A 25521-nucleotide genomic window follows, 5' to 3' on the forward strand; every position below is an offset into this window, starting at 1 on the left:
AAATAACAAATTATTACTTGAATTATGAACTCCAAATCATGTTTGCGGTAAAACGTATTATTTACAAAAATAGTAATTAAAACAAAATCCTACCCAACGTGAAGGATCACTGATCAAATTAATAAATAGTGCTGATAATTTAGTCCGTCGGATTTCTTGACATGTTGCACATGAAACCGCCATGAAGCATTCAGCACAAGCTTTCCGGACTCCCCATACGTTATCAGAACAAAGTTGAAAAAACCTAGGCAGCTATGCAAGGACAGTGTTTCGTTAGGCAGACAAACAGAGTGTAATACAGGCATACCTCATTTTATTGTGCTTCGCTCTGGCAACCCTGCATGAAGCAATTCTATTGCCACCATTTTTTCAACAGACTCAGACGATGGCTAGCATTTTTTAGGAATAAAGTATTTTTATTTATTTATTTATTTATTTATTTATTTATTTATTTAAATTAATCCCCACCCACGGATATTTTTCCCATTGATTTTTAGAGAGTGGAAGGAAAGGAGGGAGGTTGGGAGGGAGAGAGAGAAATAGAAACATTCATGTGAAAGAGACATATCGACAGTTGTCTCCCACATGCACCCCGACTGGTGCCAGGGATCAAACTTGCAGCCCTCTGACAGGGATTGAACAAACGACCCTCTGGTGTGCGGTCTGATGCTCCAACCACTGAACAACACAACACTGGCCAGGGCACAATAAAGTCTTTTTAAATTAAGGTATGTACATTTTTTCTTAGATAAAATGCTATTGCACATTTAACAGACTACAGTATAATGTAAACATAATCTTTATATGTACTGGGAAACCAAAAAATTCACGTGACTCTCTTTACCGTGACATTTACTTTATTGTGGTGGTATGGAACCAAACTCGCAAAATCTCTGAAGTATTTGTGCAGTGTTATTTCATTATCTACTTTTAAAGTGTTTTACAGTATTAGATTTTAACAAAATTTAGAAGACCTGTTTAGCATTAATACTCAGTAATTTTAAATGAAATACATCTAATTCACAAACTATTGGCTATGAAAAAACAAAATACTTCCAATAAATATAGCTTAAATGTTGTTTTTCAAGAGCTTATACCTAAACTTATTTTGCATAACAAATATTTTCAGAAACTCTCAAAGTATGTTAACTTGTACATTAAATATATATATTTTATGAATTAACTATTTAAAAAGAACCAGCTGTTGATTTGTCCCTGAAAGACTTGAGGATTGCTAATAAAGATTAATTTGAATAAATAAGAATTGATTTGTTTAATAAAAATGAGAGAGGTAAAAATTGATCAATGGTCCTTACACATACTTGCTTTTTTTTGGTTAATCGTTACCCAAGGATATTTTTTCCCATTGATTTTTTTTAGAGAGTGGAAGAGAGGGAGGGATGAAGAGGGGAAGAAAGAGAGAGAGAGAAAGAGAGAGAGAAACATGATGTGAGAGATACATGGATTGGTTGCCTCTTGAATGTGCCCTGACCAGAGCTGGGGATTGAACGTGCAACCCAGGTACACACCCATGACCAGGAATCGAACTCAAGATCCTTTGGTATGTGGGCCGATGCTCTAACCACTGAACACACACCAGCCAGGGCCATATTTGCATTTTTAACTGTCTTTATAAAAGCACAGTTCAGATTACAGAAATTTAAACTCCTAAACTCAAAGTCCTACTCCCCTCTGGTTTATATTTGTGAAATTGTATTAATAAAATCTGGGAGTAAATGTATGCACTTTAAACTTTATGTGCTATTTTGTAATGCACTACTTACTCCTTTATTACTCCTGTTTCTGTAATACTTACCAGCATTTCTTCAGTAGCTTGCTGGCCAACTACACTGCAGATATCTCCAAAGTTGGCAGCACAGACCTGACAACAAAAGCATCACTGACATTTCAAAGTATATAAGGTTCTTTAAAAATAACCCTTTATTTTTATTTTTTTAATTTGCGTTTTCTTAATTGATTTTTTTTTTTGTTTTTAGAGAGAGAGGGAGGAAGAGAAAGAGAGTCAGAAACACTGATGAGAGAGAAACATCAATCAGCTGCCTCCTGCATGCTTCCTACTGGGGATCTAGCCCGCAACCTCAGCATGTGTCCTGATGGGGAATCTAACCAGTGACCACTTTGTGCGTGGGACGATGCTCAACCAACTGAGCCACACTGGCTGGGCTAAAAATAATCTTCTAAATTTCACATATCAATATAGTAAACACTAGAACCAAGTGTTCTTAAGCAAACAAACAAACAAACAAGACTAAAAAAATACCTTTCGAACATGAAACATTCTGCAATCACAGCACATCTCACAAAACCTAGGCAGGATAAGACGCTCTGTAATGTCCTTCCCAACCATGGGAGCCATTTTGCACATTATCTAAAATAAATAAGAACAAAAATACACTGAAAATATCTTTAAACAAGGCTTTCCCAGTTAAGTTTGCTAACTTATTAGAAGCATATAACTTAAGAATATATAACATATGATATGGCATCATTATACCATTACAAAAAATTCATCTTATCTGAGTTGAAGACAGAAAAATAGATAGTAATCCCCAATAGTTACTTAATGCATAGTAAACCCAGAGAAAATCATTAAAACTTCATTTTCGTCTACAGTTTCAATCTTATTAATCATTTTTCCTGATAACTTTAAAATCAGTAAAACCCTACATTTTCTCAGTAAGAAAATAAATGTTGACTATTTAATTTAGTGGGAAAGAGTATCTATAAGAAGGATCTGGGTTTAGTATATCTATATTGCTAAGAAAGACTGAACAGAGGCAGTCCTTACTTTACAAAGTACTATTTTAAATGAAACTTGTGCATACTGGAACGACATCATTACTCTGCAAAGCCTAGGTTCCAGGGAAGGCATGTGTCAATTAATGCAGTGCTAGGCAAAGTGAGGATGAACTGTTTGAAAACCAGCCCAACAGTCTTTAAATAAATTTGCCCCACAGTTGATATAGAAAGATTTCTGATGATTTCTCATCGTTTATCTATTCATATATTCTATCTACTCCCAGCCATACAATAAGACAAATAAAAGGCATACAGATTGGAAAGAAAGCTCTACTCATATGTGACACAGTTGTCTGCATAGAAAATTCCACAGAATCTACAAAGAAGTCACTAGAACAAATAAACAAATTTAGGAAGTTTGCAGGATACAAACATGTCAGAATACAAAAATCATATTCATTTCTGTAAGTTAGCAATGAACAAGTGGAAATATCCTTAGAACTGGGGATAACACCTACATCTCCTAGACCCCAAAGCCAGTTTTGTTATTTGACTCTATGCTGTTTCTAAGAATTTCCAAGCCCTAGGTTAAAGATCCAAAGTTATACTGTACCAATGATCTATAAATATTAGAATAAATTATTCCCAAGATAGAGAACAGCTGGGAAGTCAGGGAATGAAAAACATGACAAAATAAATGTGAACCAATTGTAAGAGCATCACAAGTTTCATCCAGTGCTGTGTATAGTCTTTTTACTGTCATTACAATATTTTACTATTATTAAATCCTATCACAAACTATAGCAGAGCAAGTTAAACTCTGCTCAATACAAACCAACAATGATGCTGAAATTGATTTCCCTTCATGAGGAACTTGTGAAAAAAAAAAATCCATGTTTTAGAACCTGACAGAGGTGGTATATGTACAACATTATGAAAATACTAAGTGTTATTTAACTGGACACCTTAAATGGCTAATTGTATACTATGTGAATTTCACTTCAATAAAAATGGGATTACTGGGAAAAAAGTATCTAAACCTTAACCTATACCAGAGTATCTAACCTTATTAACTAGTACTTGAGTATATAAAAATAACAAAATCAAGGAATTTCTAAGGGAAATGGACTAGAAAGATGATCAAATTCGTCCTACTAATGTTTCAGAAGTACCATAAAATTTTGGTTTGATTTTTTTTTATATCAACAAAGATGTTTATTATTTTATTTTAGGTTTAAATAGTAAACTCTATTCCAAACAGATTTGAATAAATTTTCAGGTGAATTTATCAGTTTCCTAATTTATAATCAGAATTCTTACTATCTGAACTCAGGAACCACAGATGTGAAGTGCAACAGATATTACTATATATGCTAATTCATACCCTATTTTTTATGGTTCTCTATAAAAATATTTAACCATGTTAAAAAAAACCCAGAAAATTTACTATTATGCTTGACTTTATTATGTGCATAATGAATTAGTATCTGTATATCATTAATAACCATAATTTACATCAAGTAAAATTACTTGCTTGACTACCCTTCCCCCAAAAACCATAGTATCAAGGGCAGGATCCAAGTATTACTATTTTTTTCCTACTGTGCTTACACAATGCCTAGAAAAGTGTTCAACAGCAATTAAAGGGGGTCAAATGTTTCTTTATTCAATACAGTTTTTTTAACTGCACTGTTTTTTTCTCCCATCTTATTTTTCCATTTTGACATAGTAATATCTTACAGTTACTTATTTTCCTGCTGTATATCTTGCTTGAGCCCAGTGACAGAACCATCTAATTTCCAGTTGCTTGGCACAATATGGGGCCCACAAAAAATACACCTCTTTTCTTGTAAGCCTTTATCTCCTTGTTGCCAGTCATTCTATTTCAAATTCTAATTATTTGTGGCTACTTTGATACCTAATATATGTATAAAACCCTATAGCACATAATGTAGCAAAGTATTTATTGAGCACCTTCTATTAGTTAATATAGGACTAATTTTTACCTAATTTAAAAAATCACATTCTACTTACAGCCACAGCTTCTGTCTTCACATCGTCATTGCTATCTGGGGCAGTTAGCTCTATGAGGACAGGGCACACTTTGGTCTCCACATCAAATCGCTCAATTAACTCTTGCTCCAACAGAGCCAGCAAAGCTGCCTGACTTGTTTTTCTTACCTAGGAAAAAATTAACAGTATACGGTAAACAAAGTACAGACATGACATAGCAAAGTACATACATGATATAACTCTCTTACTTGACTTTACAAAACTGAAGACTTCTCATCTCAACTAGTAAAACCATGCAAAGAAAAACGTATGGCTATTTTCTTCAAGTACTGCAAAGACAGAACCTGGTAGATTGTGTTATAACAGAAGTGGAACAAAGAAGCCATCTTGTAAAATGTCTCACAAAGAAACTCTCTGAGGGACACCTATGAGGGAGCCAAGTGACCAAGTGAGGATACAGCTAGGAGGCATTGTCTATAATAGCATTAGGGAGACCTAGATTTGCCAAATTCTCAACACAGCTTGTCTAAGACAAATAGTCTTTTGAAAAACAGAATAACAGTGACAAACAGGAAAAAATATTTAAATGAACAGATCATTCTACATATATCATACTAGATAAATTTCCATTAAGAACATAAATGGCACTCTTACCTGATTATTCTGATCTGCAAGATATCTAACCACAATAGGTAGTAAGTATTTGGAAAAAGCATATGGGATTGAAGGCCGGTTTTCTTGACAAAACAATGCAATATGAGGCACCTGTTCCATCAGCTCTGCTCTCACAGTTGGTTCTATTGAAATGATAAAAACGTGAGCAACATTCCCCACAATAATAAAATCTTTGCCTGGGCTTGAGAGTATTTAGGAAAGGTTTACTTTCATCCTCATTATAAAAGGTCTTACAAGATGTTCTCTAACTCTGCAATCCTTTTCACAATCATATACTGGTACAGGTCAACCCTATGAGTTAAAGGAGGACCTTACCCCCAACCCAAGCTTGTATCTTCATAGTATGCACTTAGAATGCAATCATTTCCTATAGTGACTGAATGAGTTTATTCATTACCTACATTGTGCCATACTGTGCTAAAGATTAAGTATCCAAGTCACATCAACTATAATGTGGTATTATCTATAAACTCTATTTAAAAACCTCCTCGGGCCCTAGCCAGTGTGGCTTAATGGATAGAGCATCAGCCCTCGGACTGAAGGGTGCTAGGTTTGATTCCAATCAATCAAGGGCACGTACCTCAGTTGCAGGCTGGATCCTCGGGCCCAATCGATGTGTCTCTCTCACATCGATGTTTCTCTCTCTCTCCCCACCCCCCACCCCAATTCCAGTCTCTCTAAATATCAATGGAAAAATATCCTCGAGTGAGGTTTCACAAAAAATAATATATAAAAAATAAAAAAATAAAAACCTCCTCGGACAAGTCATAAGAACTGGCTTCTAATTTAGGTTTAGTCAATGAATGGAGGATTTCTAGTTAGACTTAACTAAGACTAAAAAGGTATATGATATTAAAGGAGACTATTAAAAGATTTTTTTACAAAACCAAAAAGTCCTGAAAAGACCCAAGTATATATGGCATATTTAACTATGACAAATATGGCATTTCAAATCTCTGGGTTTCAAAAGAATGAACTATTCAATAAATAATGGTAAGAAAATAAGCTAGTTATATCAGAAAAAAAGATTCCTATACTACACACCTCACATTAATTCTAGGTAAATTTAAAACCCAAAAGTTGTGTTTATTTTTAAATCAAAAGCAATGAAAGACAATATTTTTAGTGGGAAGCCCTTTCAAGGTGAACAAATCCAAAATCAACTAAGTACCAGCTCATGTCACTTTATAAAGGCTTCATTATAGGCAACAGATGCTACATTCTGAATTAAAAGGCAAAACCGCCTAAAACAAAATAATGTACAATAAAATATTAATAACTAAATATACCCCGAACCCATTGTTCAAATGAATACAAGAAAGAAAATGAATAGACAATTCATAGAAGAGATGCAAGTGACTGACAAACACACAGACATGATGGATTATCAATACAAGTCATTACATCAGACCTAATTAGAACTTTGGCACCTATTACTAATATTATTAAAGTTACCTAAAGGTAATTATGCATGAATACGTCCAGAAGAGTTTTGGATTTCAACAAACAGAAATTAATAACACATTTACTATATAAAATCATAAAAATATAATGCTAAATTTAGGGGAACAAAAAATCAAGATAAAAGTTGATAAAATAAGGCAGAACAAAGATTTAAAGATTCTAAGCTCCTTATTTGCTTAGGAAGATGGATTATATACATTAACTTTAAAGTTGTATATTGGGTCCATTATAAGATGTTTGGATTTTAATAACAGGTTTTTATTTTCTTGCTACTAATAGGTTAGACAATTTACCTAGGAAAATTTTTAAAGAAATTTCTTATTACACTAAGTTTTTCATTAGTTTTAAAAACACAAATTTGGTAAATGAAAACTTTCTCTGCATAAACATATACCTGAATCGTCAGCTAATCTGCTAATTCTTTCCAAAACAGCAATACAATCTCTTTCATCATCGCAGACTTCCCTCAATGTATCCAGCAAACTCCGGGCCACCATTTGTCTACACACACACAAAAAAAATTACATAGTGTTCAGTGGCATCAATAGTTAACATTCAGAATTTCAAAAGGCAGAATCTACATAGTTTCAAAGAAATTTTTTCATTATACATTTAATAGCATATATTAAGTCCCTAATTTCCTTTAGTGATATATGCCATCATGGATTTTATTTTAACAAGATCAAATTGAATATTCACGAAAATATTTTTCATCTTTACCCGATTTAACAAATTTCTAAAGTCACTGAAAATTCATATCAGTAATTTTCAAGTACAACAATGGGAAAATTTATTCATTCTTTATTATATAAAACATCTTTACATATTTTTACTAAATGACTTTTATACATCTATACTCAAAAAAAATTTAAGCAAAGACTTTCAGATTTCCCAGAAAAGTCTGATACAGGTGGTCTTATGACCATAAGAGAAACAATGCATTAGAAAGAGTGTTATCTTAGTCACTTGCATGTCACAATTCCCTTGAACATCATCTGGCACAAGGTAAGTATACAACATCATCTGCTGAAAGAATAAGGCACTCCTTAGGAATTTCTTTATACGAATATCAAAATTATATCTAATAGCAAAAAGCAACGGTTTCTCTTTCTTTTTTTCTTCTTCTTCTTCTTTTTTTTTTTTTGCCAAAAAGCAAAGAAAGAGTGCTATATGCTTTCTAGGATCAAGGAGCAAACAACGATAAAAGAGGCCGTGGCTATGATTATTAAGAGAACTTGGAGACTCAGACTGCTCATGTTAATAATACCTACTTTAAACTGGGTAATTTTATTTTCCCTCCTGAAATTAATGTAATAAAAACCATCCTTCCATTTCTACTTTAGTGAAAAAAATATGCACATACCTGTTAAATACGTTCTCACTTGCAGCATACTTGTCCAATCTCCCCAGTGGCGTCAACATTTCATCTTGTGAGACAAAGTCCAGGGCTGAAGGTATAATAATCACATCAGACTCTGAGCTGTAGTCATCCACACCAACTATCAGAGACATCAGAAATACTCCTTATAATACTCTGAAACTAAAAAGCACCCCTTGCCTGTCTGAAGCAGCTTAAGTAAAACTGCCCTTTATGAGTCTGGAATGGTACAAAGAATCACAAGAGAATCTTGGAATCAATTCAGAAGCCATGAACAACAGAAGGATGCTTTCTCTGCTTTTTTTTTTTACAGGTATGTTCTAAATTGCCTCTAGAAACAAAGGAGTCAAGAGGCTGTAGAAACTCTAAAGTTTGGTCACAGAGCAGTGATCAGAAAAGAGTAATCACAGAGACCTGAGAACTTACACATTCAATTAGAACACAACTTGTCCTATATAATAAAAAGGTAATATGCAAATCGACCAAATGGTGGAACAACCAGTCGCTATCACGCACACTGACCACCAGGGGCAGACACTCAATGTAGGAGCTGCCCCCTGGTGTTCAGTGCGCTCCACAGGGGGAGCGCTGCTCAGCCAGAAGCCAGGCTCACGGCTGGTGAGCACAGCGGTGGTGGCAGGAGCCTCTCCCACCTCTGCGGCAGCGCTAAGCCGTCAGTTGGACATCTCCCGAGGGCTCCCAGACTGCTAAAGGGCGCAGGAGGCTGAGGGGACCCCCCCCTCCAAGTGCACAAATGTCGTGCACCAGGCCTCTAGTAAATAAATAAAATGTCAAATACTGATAGTTAATTCTGGAATGCAGTCAAAGAAAAACATTATACACAGAAGAGAAAGACAAGAATTACAGCAAATTTCTCATCAGAAACAATACAAGCCAGAAGACTGAAAGAAAAAACAATGTCAACCTCCAACTCTATATACCCTGTAAATAGAAATCTTTCAAATATCTTTGAAATTCATATTGTTCAATGCAAAGGTGAAATAAAGATTTTTTCAGGCATACAAAAACTGACAGATATTATCACCAGCAGACCTGCATTATAAGATTAAAGAAAGTACTTCAAGAAAAAAACTATACCAGATGGAAATCTGGATTTACAACAAAGAAATGAAGAGCAACAGAAATGGTAAGTATATGGGTAAATACAAAGGCCTTCTTATTTTAAAAAATCTCTTTAAAGGATAATTAACTGTTTAAAGCAAAAAATATGTATTATAAAATAAAAAGATTAAAAATGTACTGTGAGGGCCCAGCCCTCAGTGGTTGTGCATCAATCTGTGAACCACGAGGTCACTGGTTCCATTCCCAGTCAGGACACATGCTTGGGTTTCAGGCTCGATCCCCTGTAGGGGGTGTGCAGGAGGCAACTGATCAATGAGTCTCTCTCATCATTGATGTTTCTCTCTCTCCCCCTCTTCCTTCCTCTCTGAAATCAATTAAAAAAATGTATACATTACATTGTGTGTGTATAAATTATTATAGAGGAAAATATAGAAAATTGGCAAAATGCTAACAAAGGCTGAATGTTTTGTGTAGGGCTGAAGGTTTTGTGTAGGTCTGAAAGTTTTCAAAGTAACAGTTTAGTTTAAAATAAATTATTTCATTATTTGACTGTAAGTTAGATTTATGTCCTTATTTAGTGTGGCCAGAAAAATTAAGATTCATCTCACCCAGCAAGTATGCAATAAAGGCCTACTGTGTGCTGGACACTGTGATGGCTAAAGAATAAAAATGTTACAGACCTTGAACTTACCACAATATAGTGCAGGATCGGCAACCTGTATTCAACAGGTTAAACTAGCCCATGTCTGTTTTTGTAAATAAAGTTTATTGGAAGACAGCTATGCTCATTCATTTATGTATTGTCTATGACTGCTTTTGATACCTTGGTAATAACTTGGCTATTACTTAACCAGTGGTTGGGATTGAGCCTGCAACCTGGGCATGTGCCCTCACCAGGAATTGAACCAGCAACCTTTTGTTGCACAGGAAGACACTCAACCAACTGAGCTATACCAGCCAGGACAACAAATGGTAATTTAAACAACAACAACAAAAATACAGAAATGCCTCCCATCTTCTTTTTTTGCAGCAAGTTAAAGAGCTATGTTAGATGGTACCCAGGAAAAGAATATTAAAACCTGTAAGGTCTGAGTTATACTCTAGCTTCTGCCAACATTTCACCTTTATATCTGTGACATATTGTAACTAAACTTTCTCATGTTTAACATAAAAAAAATTAATATATTAATCTATCCTCCAGTTCTTGATTTCAGTAATTCTGAGATAACTGGCTCACCAAAGGTGTAGCAAACTCAAATTTTAAAGTTTATGTGATCCTATAGAACGATATAACAAACCAATATAACATTAAACTTTTGTTTACCAATATTCCTTTGTTAGCATTAAGGCTGACCCAAAAAAGGTGAAATGTACTTTAACAAGATAAAAATAAGCAAGATTTTGCTTCTCTTAATCTGGTGATCAATATGATTAAAATGAAAGTGGGTTTAGTAATTATACAGATGTGCTTTACTACAGTAAAACCAGCAAGGCAAATGTCTAAAGAATTTAATCATTTAAACCATAAATCATAAGTTCATAAATTACTGCATCTTACCATAACCTTAGAAGTCCTTCTGTTTATAGATTGGAACATGACACTTCCAAGTATATCCCTTGTGAAACATTTATAGTTAAAATAAAGTAACACCTGGGATGTACTTAGAGTACTCTAGCTACCTCTTCCCTCACTCCCCCCATAGTTCAGATGTTATAGGAAAGGATAGATGAAAGATAAAGCTAAGTAGTGGGTATACTGAGTATATGTTGACTCATTGGCTTTTGTGTGTATTTGAAATTTCCCACTGAAAAATTCACAATATCTACTTTAAAAAGTCAACATAATTCATTTTAAACTTATAAAACAAACATCATAGATGCAGAAAAAGCAATGACAAAATCCAACATCCATTCCTAATTTCAAGAAAGCTGTCAGTAAATTCAGGGAACTTTCTCAATCTGATAAAGGGCATCTGTAAAAACAGTAAGTTGAATATCAAATTCAAAACTTTTGCTCTTTGAAATACACTGTTATGACAAAGAAAAAACAAGTCACAGACTGGAAAATATTTGCAAATCACGACAATGAAAAGACAAGTCACAGATTGGAAAATATTTGCAAGTCACAAGAGGAGACTTGTATCTGGAATATATAAAGAACTCTCAAAACTTAATAGGAAAACAATTAACCCAATAAAAAAATGGGCAAAAGATCTAAACACTTCACCAAAGAAGATATATAGATAGTAAATGAACACATGAAAAGATGAACAATATTAGTCAATAAGGAAATGCAAATTCAAACTACAGAAAAAAAAAAAACCACTACACATTTAACCAGTTAACTGCCATGATATTTTGAATTTAATTTAAAAAAGGTCCGCCTCTTGAGTCTATAAACGCTTATGGCATACAAATGGTTAATAGAATGGCTAAAATAAAGACAGCTCGCACTAAGTGCTAACAATGGTGTGGAGCACCTGGGACTCTTAAACAATGCTGGTGGAAGTGTAACATGGTACAACCACTTTGAAAAAGTTTTGCAGTTTCTTAAAAAGATAATCAGCCATTTCACTCTTAGGTATATACCTAAGAGAACGAGTACATATATTCACACAAAGAATGCTTATAGCAGCTTTATTTTTAATAGACCAAAACTGGAAACAATCCAAAAGTTCATTAACATTTTAAAGACAGAAAACAGCTGAGAAAAGCAACTTGCTCAAGATCACACAATGAATAAGTGGCAAGGGTCAGAATTTGAACCCAGGTCTGAAGATTTACAAAGCCCAGTGCTCCTTCCCCCTACACAAAACTTTCCTGGGACATATTTCAGAATTATAGAATGATAAATGCTCAAATATCAACCAAACTGATATAAAGTAGGCCAGAAAACAAGTCTGCTTCTAAATCTAAGGGGATAAGGAGCTAAGACTTGACGTAGGAGAGTCAGGGGATGGCTTTGGAGAAAGGAAATCTTAGGTGATGGGACAGAAAGATCAGTACAAAAACAGCTTCTTAGAAGTTATAGGGAATGCAGGCCTTTCAACCTCCTTAGTCAAAATTCCATAGATGTGCCACCTCACTCTTCTCCCTAAAACATTAAATTAGGTTTATTTTTCAGCTCTGGTTAGGTAGCTCAGTTGATTAAGGAGTCATCCTGATGTGCTAAGGTTGAGGGTTTGATTCCTGGTCAGAGCATATACAAGAATCAACCAATGGGCTGGCCGGTGTGGCTCTGTTGGTTCAGTGTTGTTCCATGTACCAAGAGGTCGCTGGTTCAGTTCCTGGTCGGGGCGCATGCCTGGGTTGCAGGCTTGGTCCCATGGGAAGCAGGAGGCACCCAATTGATGATCAATGTTTCTCTTTCATTGATGTTTCTGTTTTCTGTTTTTCTTTCATTGATGTTTCTATCTCTCTTCCTCTCCCTTCCTCTCTCTCCAAAAAAACAAACAAAAAATCAATAAAAACATTAAAAAAACAAACACAATCAACCAATGAATGTATGAATAAAACAAATTGATGTTTTTCTTTCTCTCTCTCTTCCGCCCTTTCTCTCTATCTAAAATCAATCAATAAAAATTTTTTAAAATTAGGTTTATTTTCAGATCCAAGCTAACAGCAAAACACCCTAATTTAAGTTTAGGGACTGCCCACCATGTAGCTGATGGCAAAAATTGTTTGCCATCAAGAAGGAAAAATCCAAAATTCCAAAATATAAGGCAAACATAGGAGTGAAGTAATAATAGTTTAATAAATATAAATTCTTTATTTTGATGAGAAGACGAACTGAGATAAAAGGACCAGAAATAAAATAAACCGGTGATCAAACATATGTAGCAGACGAATGAACTTTATCTAATAAGAGGTATTTATCTTTCATAAGCAGGAAGAATAAACAAAAACCTCTGTATTTAGATGGGTTGGTTTCTTTGTGTGCAGCTACAATCCCAGGCAGCCAACATGTATATTTTTACAAAGGGTTTCCCCTGCTTTTTCCTTCTGTTTTAAAAAAAGTCTACACGGGGAATTGTTACTCAAGGCATCATTAACTGATTCTATACACATGTGGGTATCATTAAAACCATCTTAAGCAATCTTTTCTTGGATATCAAGTATATTTAATCTAAATAAAGATTTCTCCTGTCCAGTCTTGTTGGTAGCAATTAAAACATGCTACCAAGTCCCATGACTCACTTTTCCAAATCCCCATTTAACATCATTTATAAATATCATGACTTCCAAGGGCACCTTCCTAGGATTTTTGACTGATTCCCTGGCTCCAGCACTTCCCCAGGTGGCAAGGATTTAAGAAGTTTATCAAAACTAGTTTCAGGTTTTTAAAAGTAGTTAGAGTGCAGTATAGGCAGTTACACCCAATTAGTTGTGATTCATGTAAAAGGATTCCAAAGCTTAAAGAAATATGGAAAATTCTGTGGTATGGCATATTCCATAATATAGCTCCCAAAGCTCTTTAACATCATGCTAATTACAGCTGAAAGAAAAGTTAACATAAAAATGAAATAAGCTACATTATATCCAACATCCATTCTAATTATCTCTAAATTAAACCACATGCAGCATACTAGATTACTCTTCAAGGGTATTTTAAACATGATTCAAACAAACTGCCTATGTAAGAAACTTGGGCTGCTCGATGTTATAAACTGGGCAATAAACTCTTCTTAAAAGAGACAATATTTAAAATACAATATTTTAGAATCAGGAGGCCTAGCTTAAAATTCTGGCTGCTACTTAGGAATTTTCCCCGAGAAAATAGTTTAGTCCCTTTGCATATCAGTTTACTTACTTATTTAATTAATATCAGAAATACCACAGCCTACACATCACAGGGTTGCTATGAATAATCTGTTTATGAAAGCTACTAAAAAATATTCAGTGTTCTATCATTCTTTTAAAATATTCTTCAATGTATTCTTTTCTTAAAAATGTAAATTTTAATCAAACTCCTTCAATGAAATTATTTTTATAAGCATTAACTTGTCAAATCTTACTGTATCTCTTTTTAAAATTTCTGTTTTTGATTGATTTGAGAGAAAGAGAAAAGGAGAAAGAGGGGGGAAAATACTTATTTGTTGTTCCACTTATTTATGCATTCTTTGGTTGATTCTTGTATGTGCCCTGTCCAGGGATCAAACTGGCAACCTTGTCGTATTGGGAAGACACTCTGATGAACTGAGCAACCTGGCCAGCGCAAATCTTACTATATTTTAAGTATATCTTACCTCTTTTAGAAATCTAGCAACTATTGGAAAACTGACAATAAATATTTTAAATATCTTGCCCTGGCTGGTGTGGCTCAGTTAGTTGGGTGTTGTCCTGTGCACTGAAAAGTTGCTGTTCCCATTCCTGGTCAGGGCACAGGCTTGGGTTTTGGGCTTGATTCACCCCATGACAGTACAGGGCATGTAGGAAGCTGCCAATCAATGTTCCTCTCACATCAATGTTTCTCTCTTCTCCCTTCCCTTCTCTAAAAATCAATAATCTATCCTTTAAAAAAGAAATTTAAAATATCTTTCTCTGAAAGTCTACCTGTTATTTCGCATTGCTTCCCATTATTCAAGGAACAAAAAGGGTTTACCCAACTTTGAAGTCACCTATTCCAATGGATCACTGGCTTGCTTTCACTTTGAAATTCAAAGTATGTTTCATGTGCAGTACCGAAAGTATTACTTTTAAACTAAAACACACTTTTATTGCATTATTTTCCTAAAGTTAATACCTAACAATAATTTTATTTACTTACCTTTATGATATTTTTATATGTACATACAGGGTGGGGCAAAAAATAGGTTTAAAGTTGTTCATGTGAAAAATACAATAATTAATACATAATAATACAAAAATAAACTCTGGGTTTCATGTACTCACAATTATAATCCTATTTTTGTCCCACCATGTACAATGTACCATTTTTTACATACTAGAACTTTGTTTCTTTTTCTCCCTTGGGGTATCAGTCAAGACAGTCTTTGACTAACCCTTTTACCTGTTCCACCCACTTTTCTACTGACTCTATACATAGACTTTAGGGCTTAAAATAAAACAAATCAAAACAAAAGACCTGAGACTCTTACCAAGGTCTGGCAATTCACTCCTACTCAAGATATATAGACCCTACCTAGGTCCTCTCTTAGTCCCCACAGCTGCAGATTACCAGTACAATAGCATTTATCCTCCCTTCTGCCTTAGTCTAGGTCCTGGAGGTGGTTCTGCATTTAGGAAAAACAATCAAGATTGTAGAGCTTGGCTAGAAAATAATTTCTTCCCATTTCAAGGCCAACTCAGACCTAGCTTGGAAGAAGTGGCAGGACCTGGTGCACAACTACTCTGGAGGCCGGCCTCCATACCAGTCTTGCCTGAGATAGAAAGTGGGTTCATAAGATATAGCCTAGTTGTAAGGGGAGCCCAAGCTCCATTCTTGCTGACATCTCTGGTTCTCTACCTTCTCCAGATTCTCCAGGATGTGACACGCTTTTTCATCCCCTTACCAAACATCTTGCCCTCGATCTAGGCACCATGGGCAAATTTCTCTCATTCTTTCTCCCTTCACAATAGAAGGCAAATGGTTCTTCAACTGGCCATATATTCAAAGACCCCTTGTTTCTGAATATTCTGGGTAAAGGTATTGTCAGGGTAGGGAGCTCTCCCTGGGATGTGTCACCCTGGCATAAAGATTATTTTGAGCTGCAAACAATTAAAGCCCAACCAACTCAGGAAGTGGTTTTTGTGTGTGTTTGTTTTATAGCCTCCCCCTTTTCTTCTCTAAGGGATTCAGATGGAAAAACCTGCTTCAGAAAGGGAACTCTAGGATTACCACTTAGCATACTCACTTTTGCACATATAAATTAAGTGTGGTTGACAGAAAGGATCTGTGAAAAAATCTGTTCCCTAGATTTCCCTCTGTCCTGTTGTCTCTGAGTAGCATAACAAGAATGTATTTGCTACTTTCTCAGTACCTATGAGTTGCCCTTACCTACTTCACCTTTATCCAAAATGACATCTATACCCCATTTTGCCTCATTGTCTTTGGAATTTTTATGCTTATGAAAAAATGCACATGTAAAAATCTGACTTTCTCCTGTTGATCTGCTTGTATGTTGTTTGACTTATTCGACCAGCCAGAAGAACCAACGGAGTAAGGGAAAGTTTCCAGGGCCATGAGAGTATCACCTATAAAAACTAACTACTGAGAACAATAAACAATTATTTTAATAAAGTCTTCAATGAAATTATACATATGCAAATAAACTATCTGTGCCTTCAAATGTCTAGCATTTTATCCTAAACTAAAACACACTGGAAACTAACAGAACCTTTAAAAAATTAACTGTAAGCATTAAAAGCACTTGTAAATATATATTAATTCTATACTCAACATAAGTATTTTCTTTTCTGCTCTCTTTTAAGCTTCCTTATACTTTATTCGTGATGAACATAGAATAGGCATTATTTACCAGGTACTGTTATTATTATTATTTTTTTTAGAGAGAGAGGAAGGAAGAGAGAAACATCAGGCATCGATGTGAAAGAATAACATGGATTGGTTGCCTCTCATTCGGAGATCGAAGCCGAAACCTGAGTATGTGCCCTGACTGGGAATTGAACCCACAACCTTTCAGTACACGGGACAACACTCCAACCAATTGAACCACTTGGCCAGGGCTACCAGGAACTATTCTAAGTGCTTTACATGCATTCATTTACATAAGGCACTGAACAACTCAAAAAGGTATGTAATATTTATAGGCTATTTACAAATAACAAATCTTAGGCATAGACAGGTTGAGTTACAGGAGTCTGTCCAAAATGACAATGCCAAGATTGGAACAAAGCAGTCTGGCTCTAGCATCTTGTCTATTAACTACTGTGCTAGGTTGCCTCTGACGCCTTCACTATCACACTTACATTAAAATTGCTTATAAACCACTAGAGGGCAATGGACTGGGACCATCCTTTGCACAGCTATATCCTCAGGACAGAGCAGAAGTCTTGAGGCTCATGAATAAATCATTGTTGAGTTCTTCACAGGTATGCTTTCCCCTCTAGACTATGTCCCCTAGGGTCAGACAAGACAAAAGTGATACTGCAGCTCATCCTGTAAGAGTACATGGCACAGAAATAAAAATAAATTAATATGCAGAAGTTCTTGCTCCAGACGTTCCTAAATCTCTGCTGAATGAATACATCTTCTATTTACAAAGTCTTGAAGCAAAATACAAGAATGAGAAGCCCCTGTTTCGAGACAACCACCAGAAGCACCTCTCTAAACCTAACTTTGCAAGAAATCAACAGCTGCCTTAAATAACATTATAAACTCACTCATAGGCAGGTTAGTGGACTAAGGTAAAACATGAAGTGAAATATAAAAACTGTCTACTATATGAAGACGGCTCCCTTTAGGAGCTTTCTACTGAAGAAAAAATAAAAAAGACCAAACAAAAACAAATCCATACTTAGCAAAAGGTAAGTGTGAATACGGTTCGGTTACTCTAAAAACAATCCCTCTTTTTATAGAATCCTTCTAAATAGTGAATTCCCCTTAAATCACTCAAAAAAACAACAACGACATCCCAGGAATTTAAAAATTAAGCTTGGTTTGGGCAAGGAAAACCATACTAGACAATACTAAGGATGAATTACACAGTATTTAAAAGAGCGATTTCAAACTGTAGCCATCTCTGAATCACTTATCCAAGTAAATCTCAGCATCCGGCGGGCTTTCCTCTCGCTACATCAGAAATCCTACCGCGGTCGTCACGTCAACTCGGAGCAAACCCCCCATCACCTTCGGAGGCCAGGAGAGCCCAAGGGAAACGCACAAGTCCTTCCTGACGCTATTCTGGAAACAAGGTCCAAGTGTGTCTTTCTTACACAAAAGAACCGATTCTTTTAAAACTTCCCATCTCAAGGAAACGCTGAAAATGTAATATGTACGGAGGGCTGGGTGATGTGCGAACATCTGCATGCAAGAAACTCGCCCTCCGAACAGTCGTTCCCGCCGGGGCCACAGGCCTTCTAACCGCCCCCGGGGCCGCAGGGGCCGCAGGGGCCGCGGCGCCCCAGGTGAGCGGCCCCTAGCCGGCCGGCCAGGGGGGGGGGGGCGCGGGGCCCTGCACCCCGCACCCCGCGGGCAGCTCCCGGGAAAAACACCTCCTCCATCACAGCCTCTTCCTTCCTCGGAGGGCCGAGGGGAGGAGCGCCCCCGGAAGGCACTCCATGGAGGAACGCGCACCCCAAATTCCGATTTCCAATGTCTGCCTGCCAGTTTCTCCTTCCAAAACGGGCCGCGGGGCGCTCCCGAGCCCCCGAGATGCGAGCGGGGTGGGCGCTGGGGCAGAGCCCGAGCTGAAGCGCCCCGCGGGGCACCGCTCTCCCACGGCGGCAGAGGGGGGCGCCCCGTGTCCTCCAGGAAGCGCCATGCTCCCCCCAAGCCGCGACCCCGGCCGGCCCCGGGCCACGCCTCGCCGCGCCCGTCCCCCCGCCGGGCCGGGCCCAGGCCGCCGCCGCCCGCCCTTCCTCCCGGCCGCTCCCCGCGGGCCGCCGGCGACGGCGACAGCGACAGCGGGCGGCGCACTCACATCCGTCCGCGTCCTCCTGCAGGTCCTCCTGGAGCAGCGAGAGGTCTGCGCCGGGGAGAAAAGAAAGGTCCAGTTAGCGCCCCGCGACCCGGCGCGCCTCCCGGCCACCCGCCCGCCGGCCCCGCGGCGCCTGCCCGCGCCGGGACCCGCGCCGGCCTCGGCCCCACACGGGGCGGCGGCGAACGGGCGGACGCGGGGAGGGGAGGCGCCGCCGCCGCGCCGCCCGGAGAACTGGGGGCCACGTACCCGCCATCTTGTGGTCGCCCCCTCCTCCTCGGTCTCCCGGGGATCCGGGGCTACATGGAGCGGCGCGAGCCGGGGAGCCGGTGGACGCGCGCGGGAGGGGCGGCGAGGAGGAGGGACGGGCCGGCGGGGGCGCGCGCGCGGGGCGGGCCGAGGGCCCGGGACTGGGCCGCGGGCGGAGCGGCTCCCGGACGCCGGGGGTGGGCGGGCGCCGCGGGCCTTGGGCCTCGCCCCGCCTCGCCCGTCCGCTCCGGGCGGCACCGGGGCGGCCGGCGCTCCCTCCTCCCGCCTCCCTCGCTCCGGGCCCGGCGGCGCGCGCTCACACCCTCGGCCGGAGGCGCCCTCACGCCGAGCAGCGGCCGGCCCGGGACCCTGCGGCTGGTGGCCGGAGCCGGGCAGGGCCCCCCGCGGCCCGACCCGCTTTATTGGGTCACGGCCTCGTCGGCCGCAGCCCTTCTCCGCGGGCCGGCGGGCGTTCGCGGCCCCGCGCCCCCTCCCCGGGTGGCACGTACGTGGGCGGCGATCCGAGGCCTGGCCGAGGCCGAGGGTCCCACCCTCCCGGCGGAGGAAGCGCCGCCCCCCGCGCGCCGGGGCCCGTGGGAAGCGGCTGGTAACAAAGCCCTGGGCCCGGCCGCCTGGTCCCGGGGGACCGAGGCAGCCCCGCGCCCCCCGCCCCCGCGCGGTTCGGTCGGAGACGCAGGTGATCGCCCTGCGCCCGGCTGGTCGTGAACCCGCCGAGCGGAAACCCTCCCGCCGGCGGCAGGCCCGCGCTCGGGTCTTTATGCTGCCATTGACTTAGCGGGCGGGTGGCCCGTGGTAAGAGGAGGGACGATCGCTGCCGCTCGGGATGATCGGAGGGCAGAGGAAGGCCAGGAGCCTGGCACAGCACCAGCCATGGCGGCGGTGCTCCAGGAACGGGCCTGCGATGGTGATTTTTCCCTTTAAGCAGTAGGTGCTCACCTGAGTGCCGGATCACAGAGTTTATCCTCCCCCTTTTCGCCTGTGTGTGACTGATGAGCTCAGGCTCCCAAGCCCGGAGTGAGCGCTCAGCCTAGGTCTGCTGGTTCCATTTCACACTATCCTCTCCCCCCTCCGGTTCTACTCAAGGCCTCCCATAGGGTCATCTCTTGAAGTGCAGCACGAAACAAGGACTTGTTTCAGCGACACCACTTTGGGGGCCTGGCCTCTTGAGCAGGAGAGGGAATTCTAAATAGTTCATCAGCTTGTTCCTCCCTGCATTGTGGCTTTCACCAATGAAAGATCAGTCTAAGGCAGCGGTTCTCAACCTGTGGGTCGCGACCCCTTTGGCGGTCGAAGGACCCTTTCACAGGGGTCGCCTAAGACCATCCTGCATATCAGATATTTACATGACGATTCCTAACAGTAGCAACATTACAGTTACGAAGTAGCAAGGAAAATAATTTTATGGTTGGGTCACAACGTGAGGAACTGTATTTGAAGGGCCAGAAGGTTGAGAACCACTGGAAGGAATCAGATCTGAAGTTCATAAATCTGTGTCATAAAATGGGTTCTATATATAGCTATTCCCAAAACTTCCCTCTCAGATATGGAACACATTGTATAGTAAATATTAAACTTTTAAGAGTAATAAAGATTGGAATACAATCTATAATTCCACGTGTATGTCTAATTTTGTCAAATATAGAATAATTAAAAGCAACGGCTGAAAGCTGTCATCGATTTCTCTCCTTCCCTTGATAAATGCCCTTACATGAATTTTGCTTAAAATAAAACACCAACTCTCAAAATGATGCTTTAGAAATCCACGAACTATCGACTGAAACCGGTCCCAATTGATTCAATCTGTGACAGCTTTGCTGTGATACTTGTCTTGTTGACACCTACCACTTTAGCAATTCTGGGTGGAAGGAGGGGGAAATAGGATTTGGCCCTTTCAATGGTGATCTCTAAACAACAGAATTTACCGAGCGCCAACTATTCAGCTACTGGACAGTATAATTTTCAGTGATCATGATAAAATAGAGGTTGTGTACCAAATGCTAGCCTGGGGTACATGATGACTACCTGTCTCTGGTAGCTAGACCTCAGTAAATTTTATCTCAGTATTCTCTGGGAAGGCAGCAGAGGAGGAGGGCCTGTGTAACGTCGCCTGTGTTGTTCAAAAGCGATGCATTTGGTTATCATCTTACCTCCATTATATGCCTCAGTAGGTTCCTTTAGTCAGTATGGTTTTTAGACATTTCAGTGGTTCAGCACAAGTACATTTTTTTTTTTACATTTAATTTTCTCATTCTCTACTCCTTCCTCAAAATAAGATCAATGGTTTTTAAACCAGTTTCAATGAAATGTACTGTTTCCTCCTTATGAAAATTATATGTAAACAATAGCAATCGTTATTCTATGTACCCTTACTCCAGTTTCACTTACACTAGACCATGGATACCAGAAGCTGTGTGTAGTGGTCAGAACACAACACAATGAATTCTTAACCTGCTCTGCCCCTGACAATAGACGGAGTGTTGCAGGTCAACTTTTAAAAAAGTATTATCCAAATCTGTGTCTATTAAGGCCTGAATTTTGGGAAGAATAAGTCCTCTTCCAAATGATAGTGAAAACTTTCACACTAGTGAAATATTTCCTTTATTTCACCAAGGATACTTGAAAATTAACTAATTTGGTTCTTCAAACACAAACATAATAAATATCATGGGGAAAATATTGATAATAAATAAAACATACCTGGCATTGCTTGATGCTACCCCATTTATTAATGTTTATATTGATAATGGAACCATTTACTTTTTTCTTCAGAATGATCATTCCTGAACCTGAAAGTACATAAAGGCAGATTATCAGTTATTGTTTTGAGTAATAAAAATGAATCAATCTGAAAATGAAGAAATTCAATAAAAATGCTTTTTAAACAAAATTTTAACCTTTCAGCCTAGCTGGTGTGGCTCGGTGTTTGAACGTCGACCCATGAACCAGGAGGTCATGGTTCAATTCAGGGCACATGTCCAGGTTGTGGGCTTGATCCCCAGTAGGGGGCATGCAGGAGGCAGCCCATTGATGATTCTCATCATTGATGTTTCTTTCTCTCTCTCTCTCTCTCTCTCCCTCTCCCTTCTTCTCTCCGAAATCAATAAAAACATTTTTTTTAAAAGGAAAACATTTCATTCACCTTGTTTTTTTCTTTATTTTTTGAGACAGGTTGATGGACGTCCCTCACAGAGTGTCATTCCCAAGTAAAAAGAACACAGAGTCCTTTTTATTTTTAATGTATTGCCAATCTTTTACTTGAACCCTCCTGTATACTTTTTTGATATATTTTATAAAGAGAAATATTTGTGTGAAATTTGTCTTATCTTTCCTTCCTATGTGTTTTCTAGCCCCTTTTAAAGCTTCATGTCAAGATGACATTCCAAGCCCTAGCTAGTTTGGCTCAGTGGATAGAGTGTCGACCTGCGGACTGAAGGGTCCCAGGTTTGATACCGGTCAAGGGTGCATGCCCAGGTTGCCTGCTCGATCCCCAGTAGGGGGCATGCAGAAGGCAGCCAATCAATTCTCTCTCATCATTGATGTGGTTTTTTTTTCTCTCTCTCTCCCTTTCCCTTCCTCTCTGAAATCAATAAAAATATATTTTTAAAAAGATGACATTCCAAATGTGAAATCATAGCCTTTTCTAGAGCTTTCAGTGTGGTTTGTTTTCCAAACACACTCGATCTCTGTATCTACATCAGCTAAAGATACCATCCTAGAAAAAGAAAAAAGGAAGGAAGGAAGGAAAGAAGAAAAAATAGCTACAGAACTGAGCCCCATCCAGAGTTATCCCTATTCAGGCAATAATTTTTCCATCTGCAGGAGTTGAAGGTGGCCCATAGAAGGCAACAGAACATAGGCTCTGTCCCACCATCAGTCAAGGCTGCAAGTTTCTTAGCACAGGCTTCTTCTGACAGAAAAGTGCATCCTGTTAGGACCACCACTGTAAACTGAGTATAAAGGAAAATAAACCCTGTTTCTTACCCACCCCCATCCCATGTTAATTACTTCACTGCTTTTCACTGTGTCCCAGATTAGCAGAGGCAAAAGGACTCTCCACAATTTTGTAGTTATTCCAGCGGAGGTAAGGCATCCTATGCAATTTATTCCACACATTTTAAAACAGTTAAAATGTAAAAACAATGAGCATTAAATTGATTACAATGGCAATGTTGGTTTTCTTTATACCTTTATCTTAATGCAGAAAGCATTAGTTGCAATCACATTCAAAGCAATGTGCAAGAGCCTATCCCAGTGTTGGCAGAGTGTAGAGCAGCGGTTCTCAACCTGTGGGTTGCGACCTCTTTGAGGGTCAAATGACCCTTTCACAGGGGTCGCCTAAGACCATCAGAAAACACATATATAATTACATCTTGTTTTTTTGATTAATCACTATGCTTTAATTATGTTCAATTTGTAACAATGAAAATACATCCTGCATATCAGATATTTACATTACGATTCATGACAGTAGCAAAATTACAGTTATGAAGTAGCAACAAAAATAATTTTATGGTTGGGGGTCACCACAACATGAGGAACTGTATTAAAGGGTCGCGGCATTAGGAAGGTTGAGAACCACTGGTGTAGAGTATGTACTGAGGTAAGGCTTATTATTCTGAATCTGAGTGAATGAGTCAAGTTGGTCCAGGAAAAAAACAGGCAAACCACACATTCAAACCCAGATAAACTTGGTGATTAAACTATGCCTTGATTCTAAGGTCCTTTCATACTAATGCTGCCCTATGGTTCTACGACTAAGAAGAAATTGCTTCTATTCTAATTTCATCTTTCTGTGTATCTAATTTCATCTTTCTGTGTTACCATTTGCAACAATATGGAGGGGCATAGAGGTATTATGCTAAGTGAAATAAGTCAGGCAGAGAAAGACAAATAACATGTGATTTTACTTACATGTGGAATCTAAAAAGCATAATAAGCAAACAAAATAGAAACAAACTCAGATACAGAGAACAAACTGATGATTGCCAGGTGGGAGGAGGGTCAGGAGGATCGGGGCAAAAGGTAAAGGGATTAAGAAGTACCAATTGGTAGTTACAAAATAGTCATGGGGATATAAAGTACAGCATAGGGAATATAATCAATAGTATTGTAATAACTATACTAGTATATTGTGTCAGGGGGATACTAGACTTATGGGGGGATCACTTCGTGAGTTATGTAAAAGTCTAACCACCATGCTGTACACCTGAAACTAATATAATATTGAATGTTGACTGTAATTGAAAAACTTTTAAATATTTTAAAAAACAAGGAGGAAAATAATCAAAACCACATACACACAAAAAATTACTCTCAGATTTTTCTCTTGAGCTATTGGGTGTTTCTTATTGAGGTGTTATTTATTGAGAAAAGGGCTAGGGGAGGGCAAGAGGAGGTATAATAGACAAGAGTTCATTACTGGATATGTTAAAACTGATATACCTGTGAGATAGCCAACTAGAGATGTTAAATGGGAAGTTTATTGGGTCAACGAAAGATCTAAGGAGGAGGTGAAGAAAGGAAAGTAACATGTGCAGTGACGACAGAGTATGGAACACACCGCACAGTGGAAGTCTTCTGATTCCCAGTCCTGTGTTCTTGCAACCTCATACAAATGCCTAGTCAATGACATTACGGCATCATTTAATTAGATATAAGGGCTTATTTTCATGGGTCATAATGAGAATGCACAAGCACCTCTGTATCAAATAAAAAGACATGGATGGATGAAGAGTACTGACTCAGTGTCAGGAGCACAGAAATAAGATCCAGAAGGCTTGAAATTTACTTTTAGCCTTGCCACTTACTGGTTTAATTGATAAACGAATTCATAGTGTCAGAAGACCTCTAAGATACCTATTAGTTTAAAAATTTGACAGTTCCCTAGCAATTGCTCTTTTGGGTACACAGCCTAATAATACTCTTGTACCTGTGCACAAGGAGATATGTTTATGAATCCTCACTAAAAACATTGTTTAAAACAGCAAATTTAAAGGAACTTCATCACCTGTCAAAATAATAAATAAATAAATAAATAAATAAATAAATAAATAAAATATATTTATGTCGCAGACTGCTACATAGCTGTTTAATAAAATGAACTAGAACCCTAGACAGTTTGTTCAGTGGATAGAGCGTCAGCTTGCAGACCAAAGGGTCCCAGGTTCGATTCTGGTCAAGGGCCCTGGTCAGGACTCATGCAGGAGGCAACCAATCGATATGTTTCTCTCACATCGATGTTTCTGTCTTTCCCTCTCTCTTCTACTCTTCCTAAAAATC

General features: G+C 39.0%; 1 protein-coding gene across 4 annotated transcripts in view; it reads right to left on the minus strand.

The window, feature by feature from the left end:
- PPP4R1 (protein phosphatase 4 regulatory subunit 1) overlaps positions 1-19325 on the minus strand; it is a 51538-nt gene extending 32213 nt beyond the window's left edge. For 2 of the 4 annotated variants that reach the window (XM_070420658.1, XM_070420656.1), the window contains exons 1-9: positions 19222-19325; positions 18976-19020; positions 8276-8411; positions 7307-7413; positions 5428-5570; positions 4795-4941; positions 2282-2389; positions 1817-1882; positions 94-252 (exon numbers count right to left, since the gene is read on the minus strand). In XM_070420658.1, the coding sequence (XP_070276759.1) occupies positions 94-252; positions 1817-1882; positions 2282-2389; positions 4795-4941; positions 5428-5570; positions 7307-7413; positions 8276-8411; positions 18976-19020; positions 19222-19228 (918 nt within the window). In that variant the 5' untranslated portion in view covers positions 19229-19325. The remainder of the gene's footprint in view (positions 1-93; positions 253-1816; positions 1883-2281; positions 2390-4794; positions 4942-5427; positions 5571-7306; positions 7414-8275; positions 8412-18975; positions 19021-19221) is intronic. The other 2 variants (XM_070420657.1, XM_070420655.1) reach the window with 2 other exon arrangements.
- Between the last annotated feature and the right edge of the window lie 6196 nt (positions 19326-25521).

The sequence above is a fragment of the Myotis yumanensis genome, unplaced genomic scaffold, assembly GCF_028538775.1.
Source record: "Myotis yumanensis isolate MYYU_CA2020_CCGP unplaced genomic scaffold, mMyoYum1.0.hap1 SCAF_7, whole genome shotgun sequence".
Classification (NCBI taxonomy): Eukaryota; Metazoa; Chordata; class Mammalia; order Chiroptera; family Vespertilionidae; genus Myotis; species Myotis yumanensis.